We start from the raw sequence: 23,178 nt of genomic DNA on the forward strand, positions 1-23,178 counted from the left end.
TTGATCATTTTAATTAGAAATCATGTATTTGTCAATCAGGAAAGTATGGTTTTTATTTTAGTTAAAAACTAAAATTTCTCATTTAGTTAAAATTTGGCATCCTCTGTTCATTACTTCTTATAACACAGATACAGGTCAGAGCCTCTAAGAATCAAGGTATCTTCAATGAATAAAACCCCCACTTTGCTAGTATCATCCCAAATCTAAGAGCCTATCTCAATTTGATCCAAAAGAATTTCCTATACAACAATGGGAACATTCTGTACCTGCACAGTCCAGGGTGACAGCCACATGGGACTACCGAGCACATGAGATGTGGCTAGTTAAAAAGAGGAAGTAAATTTTTCATTCACTTAATTAATTACATTAATTCAGGTCGTTCTAGAATATTCCAGTCCTAGAGTTCTTAATTTCCTTTAAAAATTCTATACACATCTAGACTAGATCTATTTCACATATTGGTCCCAGAATTTCCTTGCAACACAAGAACCCAAGGATCAAGGGCATTCAGTTGCCAGTTTACCACAAGCTCATTTCAGAGCAACCTCTAGAAGTTGAGATGGACTCAAGATTCCCATGATCAGCATTCAAATTCTGCTAGGCAGAGATAGGTATCTACTACTCCATAAAACCTCAACTATTTATCACTGGCTGAAACTCTCTCATTCATCCACTACAAAATCTAGAAGGCAACACCCCCATGGCTTGAAAGTTAACACAGGAACACAATATTCAAACAAGGATCCAGGAGTTCCCGTCATGGTGCAGCAGAAACGAATCCAACAAGGAACCATGAGGTTGCAGATTCGATCCCTGGCCTTACTCAGTTGGTTAAGGATCCAGCGTTGCCATGTGCTGTGATGTAGGTCCACACTCAGCTTGGATCTGGCATTGCTGTGGCATAGGCCAACGGCTACAGGTCTGATTAGACCCCCAGCCTGGGAACCTCCATATGCCTCGGGTGTGGCCCTAAAAAGACAAAAACAAACAAACAAACAAGGAATAAAATAAAAAGTACAGTGGAGGCTGATAATTCTAAAATTTGAAAATTTTGCCAAAGTAACATTTCTTCAAGAAAGTTTTTTTTTTTAATAATATGCAAGTTAAGGAGTTCCGTCGTGGCGCAGTGGTTAATGAATCCGACTAGGAACTATGAGGTTGTGGGTTTGATCCCTGCCCTTACTCAGTGGGTTAATGATCCGGTGTTGCTGTGAGCTGTGGTGTAGGTCGCAGATGCGGCTCGGATCCTGCATTGCTGTGGCTGTGGTGTAGGCTGGCAGCTACAGCTCTGATTAGACCCCTAGCCTGGGAAACTCCATATGCCGCGGGAACGGCCCAAGAAATGGCAAAAAGACAAAAAATAATAATAATATGCAAGTTAGTATGCTTTTGTTTTAACTGTAACTTCCATTAAAAAAAGTCTTAAAATGACCAGAATAGTGGGAAAGACACCGGTGTGCTTTGTGAGTCCTTCCAGGTTTCATCATTTCCCCTGTGTGGAGGGTAGATAAACAGGGAAGGATTTCTTTTCACTTGGGGAACACTGGCTGAAAGTTTAAGGATTCAGCACGGTTGTATTTTTTACTTGTTTAACATGATTTGGGCCATTTAAACCTTCTTTACCCAGTTTTAATGTTATTTGGACGCTCTGGTAGATGTGACTTGCAAAATTATGTGTATAATTGTCACATTGTACCCTAGGCTGTAGAACAGAGGGAGTGCTAGTAACACAACTGTCAGCTTCTGGGAAATGACTTCCACAAAACATGGACGAGCTCGCACTCTTTAATGTTCCATCATAAATTAAGATCAGGGATCAAAGTGTCAAAAATCTCTGTCTTAACTAAGTTTATAGGCCCTTAAGTTAGTACAACTCCTTAGGTACTAGTCCATTTAAATTCAAACTAAGTTTATAGGCCCTTAAGTTAGTACAACTCCTTAGGTACTAGTGCATTTAAATTCACTAAAGCTGATTTGGAAATATTCATATCCTGCAATAAATTCATTTCATTAAAAAGATTAAATTCAGCAGGCTAATTCACACGCTCTGACACAATTATTTAGATTGAAATGTATCATCCTTGTGTAGTTCTCATGCTTCCAAACCCAGCCCCATTAAAATGGTATAGCCAGAAAATTGATGGCAAGGAAAAAATACCTATTTCATTTCAATGACTTATGATGGTATGTCTCTAGGGATGAAGCACTGATGTCACTTCAGATGAGGGCCTGCCTCTCCATTCATTACTGACGCTTTACCTCTCATCAATGAGGTTACAGATTACAAGTGGTTTTAAATGAAACTACAGACCAGGATGTCACTATGGTTGCATTATTTAAAACTCTGAAATATGCAGTGAAGTCATAAAGGACAGTAAGCCAAGTAACGCGCCTGCCCCCTGTCCACCCACCCCCAACCAGCGGCAACTTTCAAAGAGAATGACACAGTCTGATTACAACACAAAAGATACACACAAGCACATGCCTATCTTTAGAGCCTGTTTACAGAGACATTTGACAGCTAGTACCATAACAGAGACAGTATAAACAGCAATAGAATATTACTAGAAAAGAGCAACACTATTTCCTTTGCTGTCAGAAACCTTCAGTTCAAAACCTCATATTAAAAAAGGATAATTCTTGGTAAAAGGAGTGACAGAGTGAGTTACACAGGTCAGGTTACAGTCTCCTATTTACCTCTAAGGAGTCCTTCACGTCTACAGTAGAAACTTCATCCTCTTCTTCATCATCTGTGAGCTGGTCTTGGGAACAGTAGTGAGTGCTGTAGGCAGAATGCTCTTCTATTGCTTCCAGCCAGTCCTGAAATAAGACCAGGATTTTCATGACATAAACGTTTACTTAAAAAACATTATGGCTTCAAAAAAAAAAAAAAAGAAAGAAAGAAAGAAAAAGAAAAAATACCCAACAACCAAATACTGATGCACATCTCTTATGCCTGGATAAAAAAATTTTCCAACACTCTAAAAAATATCATCTACAAGTTTACATATTCATTAATATTAATACTGAAACACATAAAAACTAAATAATGGGTGGAGAATTTTTCACTTAAAATATGTTCTTGGAGTTCCCTGGTGGCTCATTGGGTTAGGATTGGGCATTGTCACAGCTATGGCTCTAAATCAATCCCTGGCCAGGAACTTCTGCATACTGTGGGCCCAGTCAAAAAAAAAAAAGTTAGGTTGTCAATACTGTTGATAATTTATTGTACAATACTGTATGACAATAAGAAACACAATTTTACTAACTTGTCATAAGCACAAGAAACAGATTTTAAGAGAGCCAACAAATGCCCTGACACTTTAACTTACACTAAGTATTTTTAAAAATCAGTGAGTTTACAAGAAGACAGAAAGTCTGCCCTAAAAATATCTATCTTACTTCTACCTCTTTTCTTCCAGCATTATTAGGGGTCACAGCTCTCTGTTTTATGAAATATTGCCAAGACAAAAGTTAACCACTCAAGAAAATTGATTCTTTTTTTTTTTTTGTCTTTTTGCCTTTTCTAGGGCTGCTCCCGCGGCCTATGGAGGTTCCCAGGCTAGGGGTCCAGTCGGAGCTGTAGCCGCTGGCCTACACCGGAGCCACAGCAACTCGGGATCCGAGCCGCATCTGCAACCTACACCACAGCTCACGGCAATGCCAGATCCTCAACCCAATGAGCAAGGCCAGGGATCGAACCTACAACCTCATGGTTCCTAGTCAGATTCGTTAACAACTGTGCCACAATGGGAACTCCCGAAAATTGCTTCTTTTAACCTCTTACATAACTTACAAAAAACAAGATAGGTCTTGAACACTGATTTCACCTAAAGGAATATGGAGTCTTCACTAAATAACTGCGCAATGAATTGCTGTCACAGTAGTCCCAATTTTCTTGCTTGCTGCTATTATTCAATTTACCACAAGGGAAGGCTGAGAAGCTCCTGCTGTGGTACTGTGAATTAAGAAACAAACTGCAGCAGCTTGGGTTGCTGTGGAGCACGGATTCAATTCCCACCTGCTGCACTGGGTCAAAGAATCCAGGGCTGCAACTGCAGTATAGGTATAGCTGGGGCACAGGTTCAATCCCTGGCCTGAGAACTTCCATGTGCCACAGGTGCCAACCTCAAAAAAAAAAAAAAAAAAGCAGGGGTAGGAGAAGAGGAGGCTGAGTCTACACTGTAATAAATCAGAACACCTGGCCTAGAATCAGGTTCTATCACTTGGAAGCTGCATGACCTTGGGAGATTACTTCAATCTGCAGTCTTCAGTTTCCTCACCTATAAATTCAGTGGCAGACTAAACAATCATTTAAGCCTTTTTTTCCAAAACCAGTAAGGGCCCCTAATATTCAAAAAACAAACAAACAAAAACAAAAACAAAAAAAAGAAGAGGAAGAACGGAATATATTTGCAGGTACATGTTGATAAGGAATTATTTCATAGGTCAAATTTCAAAAGCTTCGCATAATCGCTCCCATTAAAAAGGTACAATCCAGAGTTTTCACTGTGGTGCAATGGGTTAAGAATTTGACTGCAGTGTCTTGGGTCGCTGCAGAGGCATGCGTTCGATCCCCAGCCTGGCATAGTATGATAAAGGATCCTGCATTACCACAGCTGCAGGTTAGGTCACAGCTGCAGTTCAGATTCAATCCCAAATCTGGGAACTTCCATATGCTGCATGTGTGGTCATTTAAAAAAAAAAAAAAAGATCAATAAGATGTTAATATTAAACCTATCTTATATTCTTTATGTTCTTAAATGTTAAGTTTTATGGAAGATAAGCAAATCCATAAGATTACCTCTCTTGTCTGTTGAAGGCTATTCTTAGGAACCCTGAAGCCATGAATAGTGTCATCGAAGCATTTAATAAAGAAGAGGCAGCTATCAGTTGATTTTACCTTGGATATAAAGAAGTCAGTAAGACAACACCATTCATGCACATAAAACAAAACTGTAAAATTATCTATACATAAAATTAACAGTATTAACATGACAATACTACCCAAGTGAGCATTTAAAATACCAACTGAGAAATACTGATACATTTGGAATATCAAATGCATTGTAGCTTATCTATGTCAAATCTGGCTTTCATATTTTTACTCAAAAGTAAATACCAATAGTCCACTAGGTATGTAGTTTTCCTCTTATCCTTTCTATTTAAATATAACATAGCATGCATTTGGGCTATGAAGCTTTTTAAATACCACAGCTCCAATATCTTTTTCATGCCACTCCCCTGCACCTTTTACTTGAGCTGAGTATAGAAAACATCTGAACTGGGTGTGAAAAAAAGAAGAGTAGACTTCTGGCCGACTCGATGGGAGTTCCCTGGTAGTCTAGTGATTAGGATTCTGTGCTTTCACCTCTGACCTCTGTGGCCTGCCTTGGGGTGAAGGAAACAGGGCGCTGTGCAAGCAAGTTCTAACCCCCAGGAATGTTCACCTGGACCTAGCACAGTCCCTGAGGCTGATACAACAGTAACAAGAGCACACCTGGAAAACAGTCTGTTTTTGGAAACTGAAAAAGCAAAGTTGGAGTTCCTGCTGCGGCTCAGCAGTAAGGAACCCGACTAGTAACCATGAGGATGTGGGTTCGATCCCTGGCCTGACTCAGTGGGTTAAATATCTGGCATTGCCTTGAGCTGTGGTGTAGGTCGCAGATGTGGCCCAGATCCTGCATTGCTGTGGCTGTGGTGTAAGCTGGTAGCTGTAGCTCCGATTCAACCCCTAGCCTGGGAACTTGATATGCCACAGGTGTGGCCCTAAATAAGAAAAAAAAAAAGAAAAGAAAAGCTGGGCAGCTTTCAATACACAAGAGAATAGAGGAGTCCCCCAGGGGAAAGAGACAGAGACAAGATCCCCAAACTCTGTCTATTCACTTATCTGACGTACAGAATAGATTCCATGCAGTCACTGAAATATAACCTATCTGAATGCAGACCAGAGCTGCAGTCCAAGAAACAGTTTATAATCCAAACCCAGCCAAGAAAATGACCTAAAACAATAGAAGTAACATTTAATGGAGAAAAATAGAATCCAGAATCTCCAGAACTTAACATTCATAATATTAAGGATACAATCCAAAATTATCTGACACATGAAGTAAAAAAGTAGACACATTCTCAAAAGAAATCTAATTAAAAAGTAAAAAATGTCAGAATGGTTAACAGGGATCCAAACATCTACAACAAACAATATAAAGATATAGATACCTTGAAAACAACTAGATTTTAAAAAAAAGATACCATGCAAACAGTAACCATAAGAAGGCCTCAGTGGTTATACTACTATCAAGGAAAACAGACTTCAAAAAAAAATGTATTATTACAGGAGATAAAGGCCACTATAATGATAAAAGGATCAATTAATCAAGAAGACAACAATCATGAGGATGGATGTGATCAGTAACAGACCAAGAGAGAAAGCATAGCTGGAGATTTTAACACCCTTCTGGCAACAATCGATACAATTAGAAAAAAAAAAAAAAGTCAGCAAAGATACAGAAGATTTGAACAACATATCAACCACCAGGATTGAATGGTTTATAAACTAAAACATTCAAAAACAGAAAAATACAATTTTCAAGTGCATTCACAAGGGTAATCCATATGTAGTGTCATCAAACACATCTCAATAAATGTGACAAGACAGAAATCATACAGCAAATGTGCAATGACCAAAATGGAATTAAAATAATCAATCAAAAACACAATAGTAAAACACCGCAATTATTTAGAAATTAAACAACACATTTCTAAACATTCACTGGCTCACCAGAGAAATTAGAAAATATCTTAAACTGTATGATAAATTCAGTAATCTAAGTTTCCACCTTAAGAAATTATAAAAGAGGAGTTCCCGTCGTGGCGCAGTGGTTAACAAATCCAACTAGGAACCATGAGGTTGCGGGTTTGCTCCCTGCCCTTGCTCAGTGGGTTAAAGATCTGACGTTGCTGTGAGCCGTGGTGTAGGTCGCAGACGCGGCTCGGATCCTGCGTTGCTCTGGCTCTGGCGTAGGCTGGCAGCTACAGCTCCGATTAGACCCCTAGCCTGGGAACCTCCATATGCCGCAGGAGCAGCCCAAGAAATGGCAAAAAGACCAAAAAAAAAAAAAAAAGTACTTGTTGGAGTTCCCGTCGTGGGTGGCACAGTGGTTAATGAATCTGACTAGGAACCATGAGGTTGCGGGTTCGGTCCCTGCCCTTGCTCAGTGGGTTAAACGATCCAGCGTTGCCGTGAGCTGCGGTGTAGGTTGCAGACACGGCTTGGATCCCACATTGCTGTGGCTCTGGCGTAGGCCAGTGGCTATAGCTCCGATTCGACCCCTAGCCTGGGAACCTCCATATGCCTCAGGAGCAGCCCAAGAAATAGCCAAAAAAAAAAAAAAGAAAAGAAATTATAAAAGAGTGCAAATTAAACCCAAAGTATGAAAAAAAAATTTAAGACACAAGTCAGTTAAATAGAAGACAAAAACAAGAGAAAATTTTCAATGAAATTAAGAGCTGGTTCTTTGAGAAGATCAATAAAATTGATAAACTGCTAAGCAGGTTAATTTAGGAAAAAAAGAAGACAAAAATTATCAATAGAAAAAATGAAAACATGCAACCCTATCACACAGAAATTAAAAACATAGTAAGGGAATGTTATTAACCTAAGGTTTTTTAGCCTAAGGAAAATGGACAAATTTCTTGAAAGGAAAAATTAGAAACATCAACCCAAAAAGAAACAAAAAATGTGAATGGCCCTATAGCAACTAAAATTACAGTCCTTCCCCCACAAACCTCCTGGCCCATGTGACTTCACAGGTGAATTCTACCAAGCATTTAAGGAAGCAATAACTTAGTCCTATATAGCCTCTTCCAGAAAACTGAAAATGAACATTTTGCAATTCATTATATAAGACCGCATAAAACATCACAAGAGAAATATAAACCAATATCCATCATGGACAAAAAAGCAAAAATTCTTAACAAAGTGCAAATAATATATTAAAATGTTAATAGATCATAACCAACTAGGATTTGTTTCAGCAATATAAGATGGATTTTATAACTAACCATATTAATAGAATGAGTAAAATCAAATGATCCATTTTAATAATATGGAAAAGGTATTTAATAAAATTCAAGAGATTTTCCTAATAAGGGTTCTCAGTAAACTAGGAAAAGAATTTCTCAGTCAAATTAAGGGTTTCATATGTTGAAGCTCTAATCCTCAAGGGGAGTACATATGAAGATAGGACTTTTTTTTTTTTGGCTTTTTAGGGCCACACCCATGGCATATGGAGGTTCCCAGGCTAGGGGTCCAATTGGAGCTATAGCTGCTGGCCTATACCACAGCATCATGGGATCTAAACACATCTGCGACCTGCACCACAGCTCATGGCAATGCCAGATCCTTAACCCACTGAACACCCGCTGAGTTAGGCCAGGGATCAAACTTGCGTTCTCATGGAAGCTAGTCAAATTCGTTTCCACTAAGCCACGACAGGAACTCCCCCTGGAGATAGGGTTATTATAAGAGATAATTAAGGTAAAATGAGATCATAAAGATGGGCCCCTAATCCAGTAGTCAGGTGTCCTTATGAGGAGAGGAAGAGAAGGCAAGGACGCCTGCATACAGAGAAAAAGCCATGTGAGGACAGAGCAAGGAGGCTGCCATCTGCAAGCTAAGGTGAAAGGCCTCAAGAGAAACTGATCCCTCAATGTTAGAGATAAAATTGTAAAACTCTTATAAGAAAACACAGGAGGAAAGCATCATGGCACTGGACTTGGCAGTGGTTTCCCGGATGTGATACCAAGAGCCCAAGTGACAAAAGAAAAAACAGATGAAGTGGACTGTATCAAAAGTTAAGACTTCTACACATCCAAGGTCATTACTGGCAGACTGAAAAGACAACTTACGGAATTGGAGAAAATATTTGCAAATCATGTATCTGATAAGGTGTTAATATCCAGACTATACAAAGAACCCTTACCCCTCAACACCAACAAGAAAAAAAACAACCTGACTAAAAAATGGGTAAAAGACTTAGATGCTTCTCCAACGACAATACACAAATGGCCAATAAGCACCTGAAAAGACTCTCAATATCACTACTCATGAGGGAGACGCAAATCAAACTACAATTAGACACCATCTCATACTCATTAGAATGGTCAACAAACGCAGAAAATAACAAGTGTTATGGTGAGGGATGTGAAGAACCGGGAGCCCTTCCCTTGGGCACTGCAGGTGTAAATGTAAAATGGTGCAGGTGCTACAGAAAACAGCAAGTTAGTTCCTTAAAAAATTAAATAGAAAACTACCATCTGACCCAGCAATTCCATGTTTAGGTATATATCCAGAAGAAATGAAAGGAGATGAGGTATTTTCATGCCTATATTTACAGCAGCATCATTTCATACCTATGTTTATACAGCCAAAAGGTGGAAGCAACTCAAACATCCAGAGATGGAGGAATGGATAAAGAAAATGTCATATACATACAAGGGCATATTATTCAGTCTTAAATCCTGTCACATGTTATAACATCGATGAGCCTTGAGGACATTATGCAATGTGAAATAAATCAGTTATAAAAAGAAAAGGATGGTATAATTCCATTCACATGCGATATCTAAAGTAGTCAAACTCATAGACACAAAGTAGAATGGTGGATGCCAGCGGGTGAGGGTATGAGAAATCAAGAGTTGTTATTCAATGGGTCTAGAGTATCACTTTTGCAAGATGAAAAAGTTCTAGAGACCTGTTGTACAACAAAGTGAATACACTTAAAGCTACTGGACTTAAAATGGTTAAGATGGTAAGCATTATGTGTATCTTACTACAATTTTTTAAAAAGAACAATACTTCTATTTTTTTAAATGCAAAAAAAGAAATTCATAGATATTGTAACTACATTAGAAAAATCAATAACCTAAGCTTCTATCTTTTTTGTTTTTCTTCCTTTCTAAGGCTGCACACACGGCATATGGAGGTTCCCAGGCCAGGGGTGCAATCGGAGCTGTAGCCGCCAGCCTATGCCAGAGCCACAGCAACGCAAGATCTGAGCCACGTCTGCAACCTACACCACAGCTCACCGCAACGCCAGATCCTTAACCCACTGAGGGAGGCCAGGGATCGAACCCACAACCTTATGGTTCCTAGGCAGATTCGTTAACCACTGAGCTGAGATAGGAACCCCCTAAGCTTCTATCTTAAGACTCGAGAACGTGAACAGAGCTTGCCTTATAGCAGTCACGAACCAATGCCCATCACCTTCAATTCATCAATACAGATTCATAAACGCAGGCTTTAAATAGACATTTACATAAGAAATAAAATTTATAAAACAAGGTCAGACATAGCAGGAGCTAACCAAGTCTAGAAAAGTTAAAACCCACAAAATTTTTAAAGGGTTGGGGAGCATCTTCTTTAATTTTTTAAGTTAGACAAAACTTAGTGCTAAGTAAATGAATCAAAAGCTGGAACTGAAGAGAACGGCTGAGACTGCACCAACAGAAGGAGAGAGAGATCAGACAGCTAAGCCTAGAGTGCGGCTGCTCTCTGGTCTACCGTGAAAGGAGGAAGGGGTGTGAGGACACCCGAGGGACCAGCACATGTTGTGAGGCTGGACTGCTGGAAAAGGTGACAAAGCCTCCGATGCCCCAGGGCAGTGCTGTGGGTGCGTCAAGAGCATTCACATGGAAAAGCGGGTGCTGTGCTCTAAAGAATGGGGACCGCTGTGTTCTGCTGACAACCCCAAAGAACTTGAAGCCACCAACAAGAAAGTATGTACAGGCTCCAGTCTTAGACTAATCCGAAAGAAGGGACAACTTTTCTTCTGACCAATAAAACAGCCAGTGGTGAACTTGGAGAATGTAAAGATCCTGGTTTTAACGCAGGCTTTAGATTTTACCACCAGAAAAATGTCCATTATCTGGATTTACTCATGTGCAAATGCACACATACATGTGCACACACATATGTAGATATGTACATACATATATGTGTAAATATATATGTACATATACCTAACAAAATGGAAAAGTCTATATAAAAGCTTTTGAATGTATCTCTCGTTCCACAATATGTGAAAAACTTTAAAAGTGGATTATATTTTTTTAAATGGACTTTTACAACTTTATTCATTCTTAAAAACAGTTGTCCCTTGGAGTTCCCCCGTGGTGCAGTGGAAAGGAATCCGACTAGTAACCATGAGGCTGCGGGTTCAATCCCTGGCCTCACTCAGGGTAGGTGAAGGATCTGGTGTTGCCATCAATGTGGTGTAGGTCGCAGATGTGGCTTGGATCTGGTGTTGCTGTGGCTGTGGTGTAGGCCGGCAGCTGCAGCTCCAATTGGACTCCTAGCCTGGGAACTTCCATGTGCCACAAGTGTGGCCCTGAAAAGTGTAAAAAAAATTAAAAACTGAAAAATAAAAACAGTTGTCCCTCAGTATCTATGGGGATTGGTTCCAGGACCCCTGGTGGATATCAAAATCCACTGATGCTCAAGTCCTTTATATTAAATGGCATAGTATTTGCATATAACCTACACATCCTCCTGCTTATTTATTTACTTATTCTTTAACCCCATTTGAACTTATTGATAGTCTTTAATATACAAAGCTAAAGTATTTGAATGCTTTAAGTGAGAACCTTATGAGTAAAACACACACGAAGAAACACTGACTAGGGAAAATTCTAACAGAATGAGAAAAGGAGAGCAGCTACCAACCAACCCGCCTTGTCTTTTGTGGGGGGGAAAAAAAAATTCCACTATTCAAATAACATCAGAAACATCTTTCTATAGTAATGGATTGGAACACGCTCCTCCGTGATTGAAGCTTCAGATCAAAGCACATACTAAAAGCCATTTGGGAAATATTTTTCATCTTAGGACACTTTGTTTTGGCCTTAGAAAGTATTACTTTTTAAAATTTCTTTGATATAATTTGGACCATCTGAACTATAGTAGCACTGTCCTCGAGTACTGACAGGGGCTCCTGGGGGAAGTGTGTTAAGAGCTTGATGGGAAACAGAAGAATCATTTTGAATTAAACAGAGAAGATCTTGCCTATCAATCTGAGAGCGTGAGTTTATTGAACTCTCAAAGGCAAGGCACCCTCGGAGCACCATTGTGATGCCTCCCAAGGAGGCTAGGACGGAAAATACCTTCTACTTACTTTAAATCATCTCTAGATTACCTGCAATACTTAATACAATGTAAATGCTATGCAAATGGTTGCTGGTATGTGGAAGAGTCAAGTTTTGCTCTTTGAAACTTTCTGGAATTTTTTTCTGTATATATTCTCATCTCTGATTGGCTGAATCAACAGATGTGCAGATATGAGGGCCAGCTGCACAGGTGCTTTCTACCCCAAGATTCTACAAGGCAGTTTAGACCAATGATTTAGGGCAATCACAGTTTGAGCAAAAGATGTATGTGTCACCCTACCGTGCATACTGCTTGAGTTAGGTGTTTGCATCCTTGGCGATAAATATTATGGACTGCATCAGGCCTTCAAAATAAATATAAATTACCAAGGCAAAAGGAAAAGAGATTAGTAAAAATTTTTAATCATTTAAAATTTAGATGCTGAAATTCAATAAGTGTAAGGATCACAATACTTACTGTTTCCTATACCATGAAAGGACTCCGTGTTCTAACACTACCCAGAATAATCTCCAGCCAAAAAATCTTGAACTCTAAGGGAAAAATGACAAAGATTTCCAGGTTGACACACCTAGATTCAAATACTCGACTGATAAAAAGTAATTAACTTATGACATTTCTATCTGAGTCTTTCATCTAGACAGTATGCTGAACAGTCAGAAATGATCAAACATGAAAACCAAAGAACTGGGTGCAGTAATGAAAGCACAACACTACAAGGTGACAGGAGCAGAAGAAACATCATATTGATAAGATCAACGATGGATACAATTCATAGTTCTGACAATACTGTGTAAGAATATTTATAGGAAATATATCAGTTGCAGGCTTTAAAGCATTTCCTCAAAGTCCTGAATCCACTTCTAAAAAAAGAGAATTATTCTGAATTTATTTTATGCTATATAAACATACCTGTACATAAATATATAGAGGGAGCACTTGCAAATGCAGAGAAACTATGTGCTCCAAAAGAGCTAATTCTAGAAAACAACTGAATTCCAAAAGGCAAAGAAATATTTAGAACTAGAAAGTTTTGTTTTGTTTTTTTTTTTTGCTTTTAAAGGCCACACCCATGGCATATGGAAGTTCCCAGGCTAGAGGTCGAATCAGAGCTGCAACTGCCAGCCTACGCCACAGCAAGGCAGGATCCAAGCCATGTCTGTGACCTACACCCCAGCTCACGGCAATGCTGGATCCTTAACCCACTGAGCAAGGCCAGGGATAGTACCCACATTCTCATGGATCCTAGTGCGGTTCATTAACCACTGAGCCACGAAGGGAACTACAGAACCATAAAGATTTTATGCATGTTCTCTGTGACAATTACAAATATTAAATTCCTCCTGAGTCCTCTGCGGTTCAGTGTTCATAATAAAAATGATACTGTAATCCTATAATTAAGAAAAAATATTCCCCTACTCTGTTCTGAACAAACTTGGTCACCTAAAAAGTGTTAGACCAACACAAGGGACAGTTAATTACTACAATCAGTGGAAGCCTAATAAAGTCCAGCAGTGGAAAAATGTTTTATAAGATCCAAGAATTACTAAATCACATATACTTCAGAAAAAAAAAGTAGTAAGAAGAGAGCACCTAAGAACCTTTTTTTTTCTAGTTTTATAATTAAAAAACCATCCTAACCTACCTTCCAGAGAGGGCCTTCATAGCGCTTCAGTGCTTTGTAGATGACCTATTGAAAAATCATGTTTCCAAAAAAAATCATATTTTCATTAAAAATGGATCTCTCCATTCCAAGAATTCAAATTTTTGTCTACATTATATAAATATAATCCATTACTACATACCTTATTACCAACAAGAACGTGTTTCATTTCAGCACCCTGGGCAAGATCGAGAGGTTTCTGATCTGTGTAAGATACAAGGGAAAAAGTCATCAAGAACTTAATTCTACTATAAAATTGATACTGCTATTGCAGCACATAAGATTCTTTTATTACTTCATCAACCACATGCCATTCCCTGCCTGAAGCTGCCTTCTCAATCCTTTACAGCGTCTTTTTCAGTAGCTAACTATTAAGCCAATAAATCAGATAAAAGGATTAAACACTCTGTACAAGTTCTGCGATCATTCAAGCTTGCTTACCGGAAGTCACTCTATCAGTTTCCTATGGCTGTTATAACCTATTACCACACACTTAGTGGCTTAAACAGAACCAATTATTCTGTAACAGTTTCGAGAGGTCAGGAATCAAGGCAGTTTCACTGGGCCAATCATCAAGGTGCTGGCAGGGCTGCTGTCCTCTGGAGGCTCGGGGACAATCTGCTTCCTGGCCTTTTCCAGCTCCTAGGGCCCCTACATCCCTTGACCCCTGGCCTCTCCCTCCAACTTCTCAGGGCATCATTCCAATCTCTGCTTCCACCCTAACATCTCTCTCCTGCCTCCTTCCTACGAGGAAGGACTGATCTTCCTGCCTCCTTTCTACGAGGAAGGACTCTTGTGATCCCATTGGGCCCACCGAGACCATTTAGAATTCTCTCACTTTCAAAAGATACTTAACTAACCACTTCAGTGGGGGAGCATTATTCAGCCCACCCATCACAACTGCTCTTAAACTACCTCACTGGTGACCAAGCAGCAGGGACAACTCTCACAGACTGCGGGTATGATGGTCCTCAACTGAGGACAAAAGGAAAAAGTGCTAATGCAGAATGAAACCAGAAGGTACTATATGGGAACTTTCTCAGCTTTACACATGCAAACACTCTACATTTTGCCAAAAAACAAAAATGGAATCTGTCAGTTACTGGATTCTGAAGTTAGCAGGACACTATATAAAAAATCCAAGCTGGGAGTTCCCGTTGTGGCTAAGTGGTTAATGAATCCGACTAGGACCATGAGGTTGTGGGTTGGATCCCTAGCCTTGCTCAGTGGGTCAAGGATCCGGCGTTGCTGTGAGGTGTGGTGTAGGTCGCAGACGCAGCTCGGATCCCACGTTGCTGTGGCTCTGGTGTTGGCCGGCATCTACAGCTCCAATTAGACCCCTCGACTGGGAACCTCCATATGCCACAGGAGCGGCCTTAGAAAAGACAAAAAGAGAAGTTCCTGTTGTGGCACAGTGGTTAACGAATCTGACTAGGAACCATGAGGTTGTGGGTTCGATCCCTGGCCTTACTCGGTGGGTTAAGGATCCAGCGTTGCCATGAGCTGTGGTGTAGGTCGCAGACACGGCTCGGATCCTGCATTGCTGTGGCTCTGGCGTAGGTCAGCAGCTACAGCTCCAATTCAACCTCTAGCCTGGGAACCTCCATATGCTGTAGGAGTGGCCCTAGAAAGGCAAAAAGACAAAAAAAAAAAGAAAGAAAAAAGAAAAGACAAAAAAACAAAAACAAAAGAATCCAAACTGAAAAAACAGTATCATAAACTCAAAGAGCTTCTAATTACTAGAGGAACAAAAGGTACACATAAAAATTTAAAACAGGAGTTCCTGTCCTGACACAGTGGAAACGAATCCAACTCGGAACCAAGAGGTTGCAGATTCGATCCCTGGCCTCAGTCAGTGGGTTAAGGATCTGGCGTTGCCATGAGCTGTGGTGTAGGTCACAGACGAAGCTTGGATCCCAGCATTGCTGTGGCTGTGGCGTAGGCCAGCAGCTGTAGCTCCAACTGGACCCCTAGCCTGGGAACCTCCAAGTGCCGTGGGTGCAGCCGTAAAAAGCAAAAAAAAAAAAAAGCCTTGAAACAAAAAAATTCAGCCTTTTCAAGAAAACATATCAGACTGGAACTCTGGTGCTCTATTTATGCAGTAAGGTGATATATTCTACCAAATAACCTTTTTATAAATACCAAACACCTAGTATGAGATGGACAATTTTTTGTAAAACTAGATCATAATGAGAGTCTATTATGTGCTAACAAACATTTTAGGCACTGGGGATTCAGTAGTGAATATGACAGAAAAGGCTGGGTGAGGGGAGGCATAGAAAAAGGGGAAGGTAAATTAATAAAAGGATATAGCAAATCCAGCATTTTTAAGTGGATACTCTGAGAGAGAATGACTGGGATACCATTTTAGACTGGGGACTGGGGGATGGATCTGGGGGAGCTTCTCTGAGGGAGCTTCTCTGAGGCAGCTAAGTTCAAATTCAAAGGAAGGCTTCCTTGCAAGAACATAGGGGAAGGGCACAGCAAGCAGAGGGAAGAGCTAATGAAAAGGCCCTGAGGTAGGAACAATTAGGTGGGCAACAGAGAAAGGCAGAAGTAGAAAGAAGCCACATAGTACAAGGGCTTTGTGGATTAGGCCTTGGTGAACCAGTATAAGGAGTTTAGGTTTCACTCTAAACATGATGGAAAGCCACTGAAGGTAAAAGAGTAAAAGTGACCTATGTTTAAAACTCTGTCAAAGTGTTAAAAGAAACTTATAAGGATATTTGGGGAAATGTGAAACTTTGGCTGTTCAATAATTTTGAGACATTATAAAATTAGCAAGATAATGCCATTGTGGCAATTTTTTAATGGCGCTACTGAGAGATAACTCACACACATACAACGCACTCATTTAAAGCGTACAATTTGGAGTTCCTGCTGTGGCACAGTGGGTTAAGAATCCAACTGCTGGAGTTCCTGATGTGGGACAATGGGATCAGCAGTGTCTCTGGAGCCCTGGGATGCAGGTTTGATCCCCAGCCTGGCACAGTGGGTTAAGGATCTGGTGTTGCTGCATCTATAGCTTGGATCTGATTCCTGGCCCAGGAACTCCATATGCTGTGGAACAGCCAAAAAAAAAAAAGAATCAGACTGCAGAGGCTCGGGTCACTGTGGAAACAAGGGTTCGATCCCTAGCCCTGTGCAGTGGGTCAAAGCATCTGGCATTGCCACAGCTGTGGCTCGGATTTAATCCCCAGCCCAGGAACTTCCATACACTGCAGGGTAGCCGTAAAAAATTAAATTAAAAAATAAAGTGTACAATTCAATGGCTTTTAGTATATTTACAGAGATGTGCAACTATCATGTGGTTATAGTTTTTTTTTTTTTTTAAGGAGAACTTATCTTTGACAAATATACTTAAATATTTATACACAAAAATAATACGACATCAAGAGAGTGGCCATTATTCATAATTCTTGAAAGAGTGATGAGTACATCAGTTATACTATTTTTTTTTTTTTTGCCATTTCTTGAGCCACTCCTGCAGCATATGGAGATTCCCAGGATAGGGTCGAATCGGAGCTGTAGCCGATGGCCTACGCCAGAGCCACAGCAACACGGGATCCAAGCCGCGTCTGCAACCTACACCGCAACACAACCTACACCACAACGCCAGATCCTTAACCCACTGAGCAAGGCCAGGAATTGAACCCGCAACCTCATGGTTCCTAGTCGGATTCGTTAACCACTGCGCCACAACGGGAACTCCACTATTCTATTTTTTAAGCTTTGATAATTTCCATAATAAAAGCTTCAAAAAAAAAAAAAAGATGACTGCAGCTCCTGTAATGGAAAAAGCCTTGTAAATGTGGGGAAGAGAAAAGCAGGGATACCAGTTACAAAGCAAGAACAAAGGTGCAGGTGAAAGACACTGGTGACTTGAGCTAGAGAGTTAGGAGTAAAATGAGGACACTAGCAGGTTTGGAGAAAAGTATATGGGCTTGAGATTTATTTTAGAGGTAGATTTAGAGGTTGGTTGATGGGTAAACCTTGGACTGATATTACTCCTTCAGTGGGGAAAAACCTTTTTAAAATGTTAACTGAGCAATTAAGAATCACTTTAGGTTTTCTAGCTAGCACAGAGAAGGATGTTTTATGAGAAGGTCTGCCATCTCGTTATTTCTATTCTATCTGTAGGGCACTTTTGAGAAATTATTCCTTTAGGCAGAGAGGAGAAAGACAATGGAATTTCCTTCATAGAATTCTGTCCTAACACCAAAAATAAATTTTGAACTCCTGCCAACTAAGTGAAATCCCATACTGAGCCCCTATTTCTGGATTCAAAGCCCAAAATGCTGGGCACACAGTGAGAATTTAATAAAACGCTTTTTAAACTGAATGAACTCCTTACCTGGATGGGCACCGTAACTAGTTGTTTCAAAATCGCACTACATCCTTTATCAACCACAACAAAATAAAAAATAGGCATGACCCTATATTTAAATTTTTGCATGATACAGATTTGCCCCTTAATGAGGAAACTAAATGAAAACATCAACACTCCTCAAAGTAATTTACATAGAATGCAAACCTCAATTAGATGTCAACAGCATTTTTACTAAGAACCTAAAAAAACCAACTGAAATGCCATTTGGAAGAACAGATTAAGACTGTCAAGGAAAATCCTCAAGAACAGTAAAGAAAAACTTTATCAGCTATTAAAACTTTAGAGAAACAATCATTAAAAGTGCAACACTGGTGAAGAAAGGCCGATGAGGCAATGAAAGAGCACGGAAAACAGACATGATAAATAAATTCTTCAAATGTATGAGAGAAGCACAACAAAACAATGGGAAAGGAAAGACCGCTTGATAAAGCCATTTGAGGGCTCATGTCCTAATATACACTCTCACATCACCTGTCTTGCCCAAAACCCTCCACACTTGCAGCCTGGGCTGCACCTCTGGCTTCTTTCTGCTGCTACCCGTCCCCCCAGCCAGCCCTGCTCTAGGCACCCTGGCCTCTTTTGTCTTCAAATGTGCCAAGGGTCCTCCTACCCTGAAGCTCTCACGTTGCTTACCCTTTGCTGTCACCGATCCTCGCCAGAATTCCCTAGGGCTCACTCCCTTCGGCAACTTGGCTCTTTGCTCACAGTGGCTTCAGGGCAGCCCTCCCTCCCCCACTTCCAAAACCACAGCCTCCCTCCCCACCGAATCACCCTCTATCCCCTTCAGCCTGATGTATTTTTCCGCACCTCACTGCCTGACATTGCCTGTGTATTTACGTTTTGTCTACCTCCTCCCACCAGCACACAAGCTCCGAAGCAGGACGGTCACATTTTGTTTGCTGTTGGGTCACCAGCACCTACACAGTTCCCGACACACAGCAGAGGCTCAGCATTTGCTGAGTGAGTGAATGAGATATAAACTAAAAGAGAAAACAGAACTGAATATTTACCAAAGCTCTACCTAATCGAAGAAGTGTTAGATGAAATCAAAGAAGATCAATGAGTCTGATGAAAAATTTAAGAAATCCTTTTTTTAAAAAACTAGGAAAACTCAGTCATAAAAATATAGAAATTACATTGTCTTTTTCACTGAAGGTTTAGGAGCAGGGCAGCAGATTATAGTATATCCACACAAAAATACTACAGAAGGTAAGCCATCAAGACTAGGCTTCCAGGAACAACAAGGAAAAACCACTGATGCTTGATAAAAAAGGATTCTAATAGGTCAACTTTATTTAGACGCCATAAACTAAAAGGAACAGTGATACTTTCTTAGGTGTTTGCCAGTCTTCCTTCACCATTCTCTGAGCAGAGCCCTTTCCACAACCCCAGGGGAAGGCTCCAGCACCCATGTTTGTAGCCCCACCCCATTCCTACTGCCCCAGCTGACTGCAGCAAGGGCAGACTCCTGACACAAGTAGGGACCATCACATTATCTCCCACTAAAATTAAGATACAGGTTAGGAGATCCTGATCTACTGAATGCAGTTACAGGTCAGCCATCGTCCAGCATGTCTACAGGCAAACAAGGAGCTCATCTGCTGAGACAGAAATGAGGAACCAGGAGTTCCCGTCATGGCTCAGTGGTTAACGAATCCGACTAGGAACCATGAGGTTGCGGGTTCGATCCCTGGCCTTGCTCAGTGGGTTAAGGATCCGGCGTTGCCGTGAGTTGTGGTGTAAATTGCAGACGCGGCTCTGATCCTGCATCACTGTGGCTCTGGGGTAGGCTGGCGGCTATGGCTCCGATTCGACCCCTAGCCTGGGAACCTCCATACGCTTTGACAGAGGCCCAAGAAATGGCCAAAAGACAAAAAAAAAAAAAAAAAAGAGGAACCAGGCAACAAAAACAAAGATGCACATACAATGAGTTGCAGCCACTTGGGTCCTAAGAGCTTCCTGGTTCCATCCCTCCTGATGCCTAACAGCATTTTCTGTTTTGAAATACTAAGACACTTCTGTATTCTTGTATTAACAACATATGACTTTTTTTCCACTTTCACTTTTGAATTGGTATCTATTATTTAAAACTTTAAAAAAATCTAGTCTACTAAATAACAAGCACTAAGTTAAAACCTAAATGTTTGGATGCTGGGTATAGGTGATTATAGTTCTTTGGTGACTTCATTTTCCTCATTTTGGCCCCAAAACAGCATTGGTTTCACAACTTAAAAAAAAATGGGGAGTTCCCATTGAGGTACAGTGGAAACGCATCCGACTAGGAAGCATGAGGTTGTGGATTTGATCCCTGGCCTCGCTCAGTGGGTTAAGAATCTGGCGTTGTTGTGAGCTGTGGTGTAGGTCGAAGACAAGGCTTGGATCTGGAGTCGCTGTGGCTGCGGCGTAGGCTGGTGGCTATGGCTCCAATTAGACCCCTAGCCTGAGAACCTCCATATGCTGAGGGTGCAGCCCTAAAAAGAACAAAAAAAAAAAAAAATGCTCTCAGAGTTCCTATTGTAGCTCAGCAAGTTAAGAACCCAACTAGTATCCATGAGGATGTGGGTTTGATACCTAGCCTCACTCAGTGGGTCGGGGATATGGCATTGCCATGAGCTGTGGTGTAGGTCACAGACATGGCTCAGATCCTGTGTTGCTGTGGCTTTGGCACAGGCTGGCAGCTGCAGCTCCAATCTAACCACTACCCCAGGAAATTCCATATGCCACAGGTGTGGCCCTAAAGTTAAACAAACATATATATATGACATAAAAAATTTTTTGAATGAGAATTCTTTTTCAGTCTGAATGTCTTTTAGTTCTTTTTCTTGCTTTATTGCACTGCTAGGTCTTCCAACACAATGTTTTGTTTTGTTTTTTAATGTTTTTTCTTTTTGGCCATGGTTGCAGCATGCAGAAGCGTCTCCATCCAGGGCCAGGGATCAAACCTGAGCCACAGCAGTGACAACGCTGAATCCTTCAACTACTGCACCACCAAGGACCTCCTCAATACAAAGCTAATAGGAGTGGACAGGGGAAGATAAATCAGGTCCCTATAACTCCATCACAGCCCAAAGCAAAAGCCTCTCCAGATGTTTTAAAATTTGTGGTGTACATGTAAGTCTTTAAACTACCTGGAATTTAGTATCAAACATGAAATGTGTATCTAATATTACTCACTAGTATATGGACAGCTAATTGTCTCAGCTTTATTTACTCAATTCTTTCCTCACCCGATTATATATGATCTTTGTCATCTACCAAGTTCCCATATGTACACATTTTAATTTCTAAACTGTCTGTTAATGTATTCTGAACCAATACCCATATCAAGATCTTGTTAGGTAATTTTACCAATCCTACGACTTTAAATGATTCTTAAATTTGTATCTACACCCAGACCTCTCCTCTAAACTCAAACTTCTATTTACAACTCCATCCCTTGGAGTATATACTAGTATTTCAAATTTTAAATGTCATAATAACCAAGCTCCTAATTCTCAGCAACTGTTAACCTGCCCCTCCTGCAGTCTTCCTCTTCTCAAGAACTAGAAATTTCATTTTGTCTAGGTCCTCAGTTCAAACACTATAAAGTCATCCTTGATTCCTTTCTCGGATCTCACATCCAAGGCATCAGAAAATCCTGACCACTCTCCCTTCAAAATATGTAAAAAACACAACCAGTTACTGCCACTTTTATTGCCACTAGCCTGATTCACGCTTACATTATCTCTCACTCCCTGATCATCCCAGCAGCCTCTCAACAGCTATATTCCCTTGCCCTCCTGGCGTCTATTCCCCTCACAGCAGCCAGCGTAATTAATTTTCATAACATAAGTAAGATCCTATCATTGCTCCTTTCTAAACCCACCCATATCTTCCATCTTGCCAAGGAAAAGCCAAAACTCTTACCATAACCTGAAAGGCCTTTCATGATCCAGTTCCCACTGCCTCTCTAACACCATCCTTCAATCATGCTGTTCTGGACATCCTGGCTGCCTTACTTTTCCTGACACATTTCCTCGGACTAGAACCAAACTCATCTCCCAGATACTGGCATGGCTTCCCCCGAGTGTCAAGTTGGGTTTTTTTCCCCTTTTTAGGGCTGCACCTGCAGCACATGGAAATTCCTGGACTAGGGGTTGAATCAGAGCTGCAGATGCCTGCCTACACCACAGCCATGCCAATACTGAATCTGAACACCAGCTCCAAGCTGCATCTGCGACTTATGCCACATCTGGCAGCTTAACCCATTGAGCAAAGCCAATGACTGAACCCACACCCTCACGGACACTATGTCAGATTCTTAACCAGCTGAGTCACAAAGGGAACTCAAGTATTTTACTGTCACTCTAACAGAGAAGCTTTCCTGCCACTTCACACAAAGTAGGAACCCATACATACACAACACACTCCAGACCCATTTTGCCCCTCATAGCACTTATCACATCTGACATATTAAATATCTGCTTTTCTATTTGCTTTTTATTGGCCCTCCCCTTTTGGGATGTAGGCTCCATGAAAGTAGGAACTTGCCTGTTGCTTTTTTTTTTCCTCACTGCTCTAGGTCCCTAGTCTCTGGAATAGTATCTGGCACGTAGCTCAAATATTTGTTGAAGAAATAAATACTTTTCTTACCAGAGATTCATAATTAGCCCTTTTATCCAGCAGGGAAAGCTCCCCTGCCGCTCTTCCCCTTAAAAATCCTCTGCCTTTAACCTTTTCTGAATAAACTTAGAATCAGCTGGTCAAGTTCCGTTCCTCTGAGGATTCTGGCTTGGGACTGCTTTGCATGATAAATCAATTTGAGAACTGTTAGCTTTTCCTTTTTTTCTTTTTCTTTTTTTTTTTTTGTCTTTTTGCCTTTTCTCGAGCCACTCCCGCAGCATATGGAGGTTCCCAGGCTAGGGGTCTAATTGGAGCTACACCAGAGCCACAGCAACACGGGATCCGAGCCGCATCTGCAAC

General features: G+C 40.7%; 1 protein-coding gene across 3 annotated transcripts in view; it reads right to left on the bottom strand.

Annotated features, from left to right (window-relative positions):
- OSBPL1A (oxysterol binding protein like 1A) overlaps positions 1 to 23,178 on the bottom strand; it is a 221,513-nt gene that overhangs the window by 139,167 nt on the left and 59,168 nt on the right. For all 3 annotated transcript variants that reach the window (XM_047793943.1, XM_047793944.1, XM_047793942.1), the window contains exons 8-13: positions 13,969 to 14,030; positions 13,809 to 13,853; positions 12,623 to 12,696; positions 12,446 to 12,509; positions 4,805 to 4,903; positions 2,698 to 2,820 (exon numbers count right to left, since the gene is read on the bottom strand). In XM_047793943.1, coding sequence (XP_047649899.1) covers positions 2,698 to 2,820; positions 4,805 to 4,903; positions 12,446 to 12,509; positions 12,623 to 12,696; positions 13,809 to 13,853; positions 13,969 to 14,030 — 467 coding nt within the window. The remainder of the gene's footprint in view (positions 1 to 2,697; positions 2,821 to 4,804; positions 4,904 to 12,445; positions 12,510 to 12,622; positions 12,697 to 13,808; positions 13,854 to 13,968; positions 14,031 to 23,178) is intronic.

The sequence above is a fragment of the Phacochoerus africanus genome, chromosome 8 (assembly GCF_016906955.1).
Source record: "Phacochoerus africanus isolate WHEZ1 chromosome 8, ROS_Pafr_v1, whole genome shotgun sequence".
Classification (NCBI taxonomy): domain Eukaryota; kingdom Metazoa; phylum Chordata; class Mammalia; order Artiodactyla; family Suidae; genus Phacochoerus; species Phacochoerus africanus.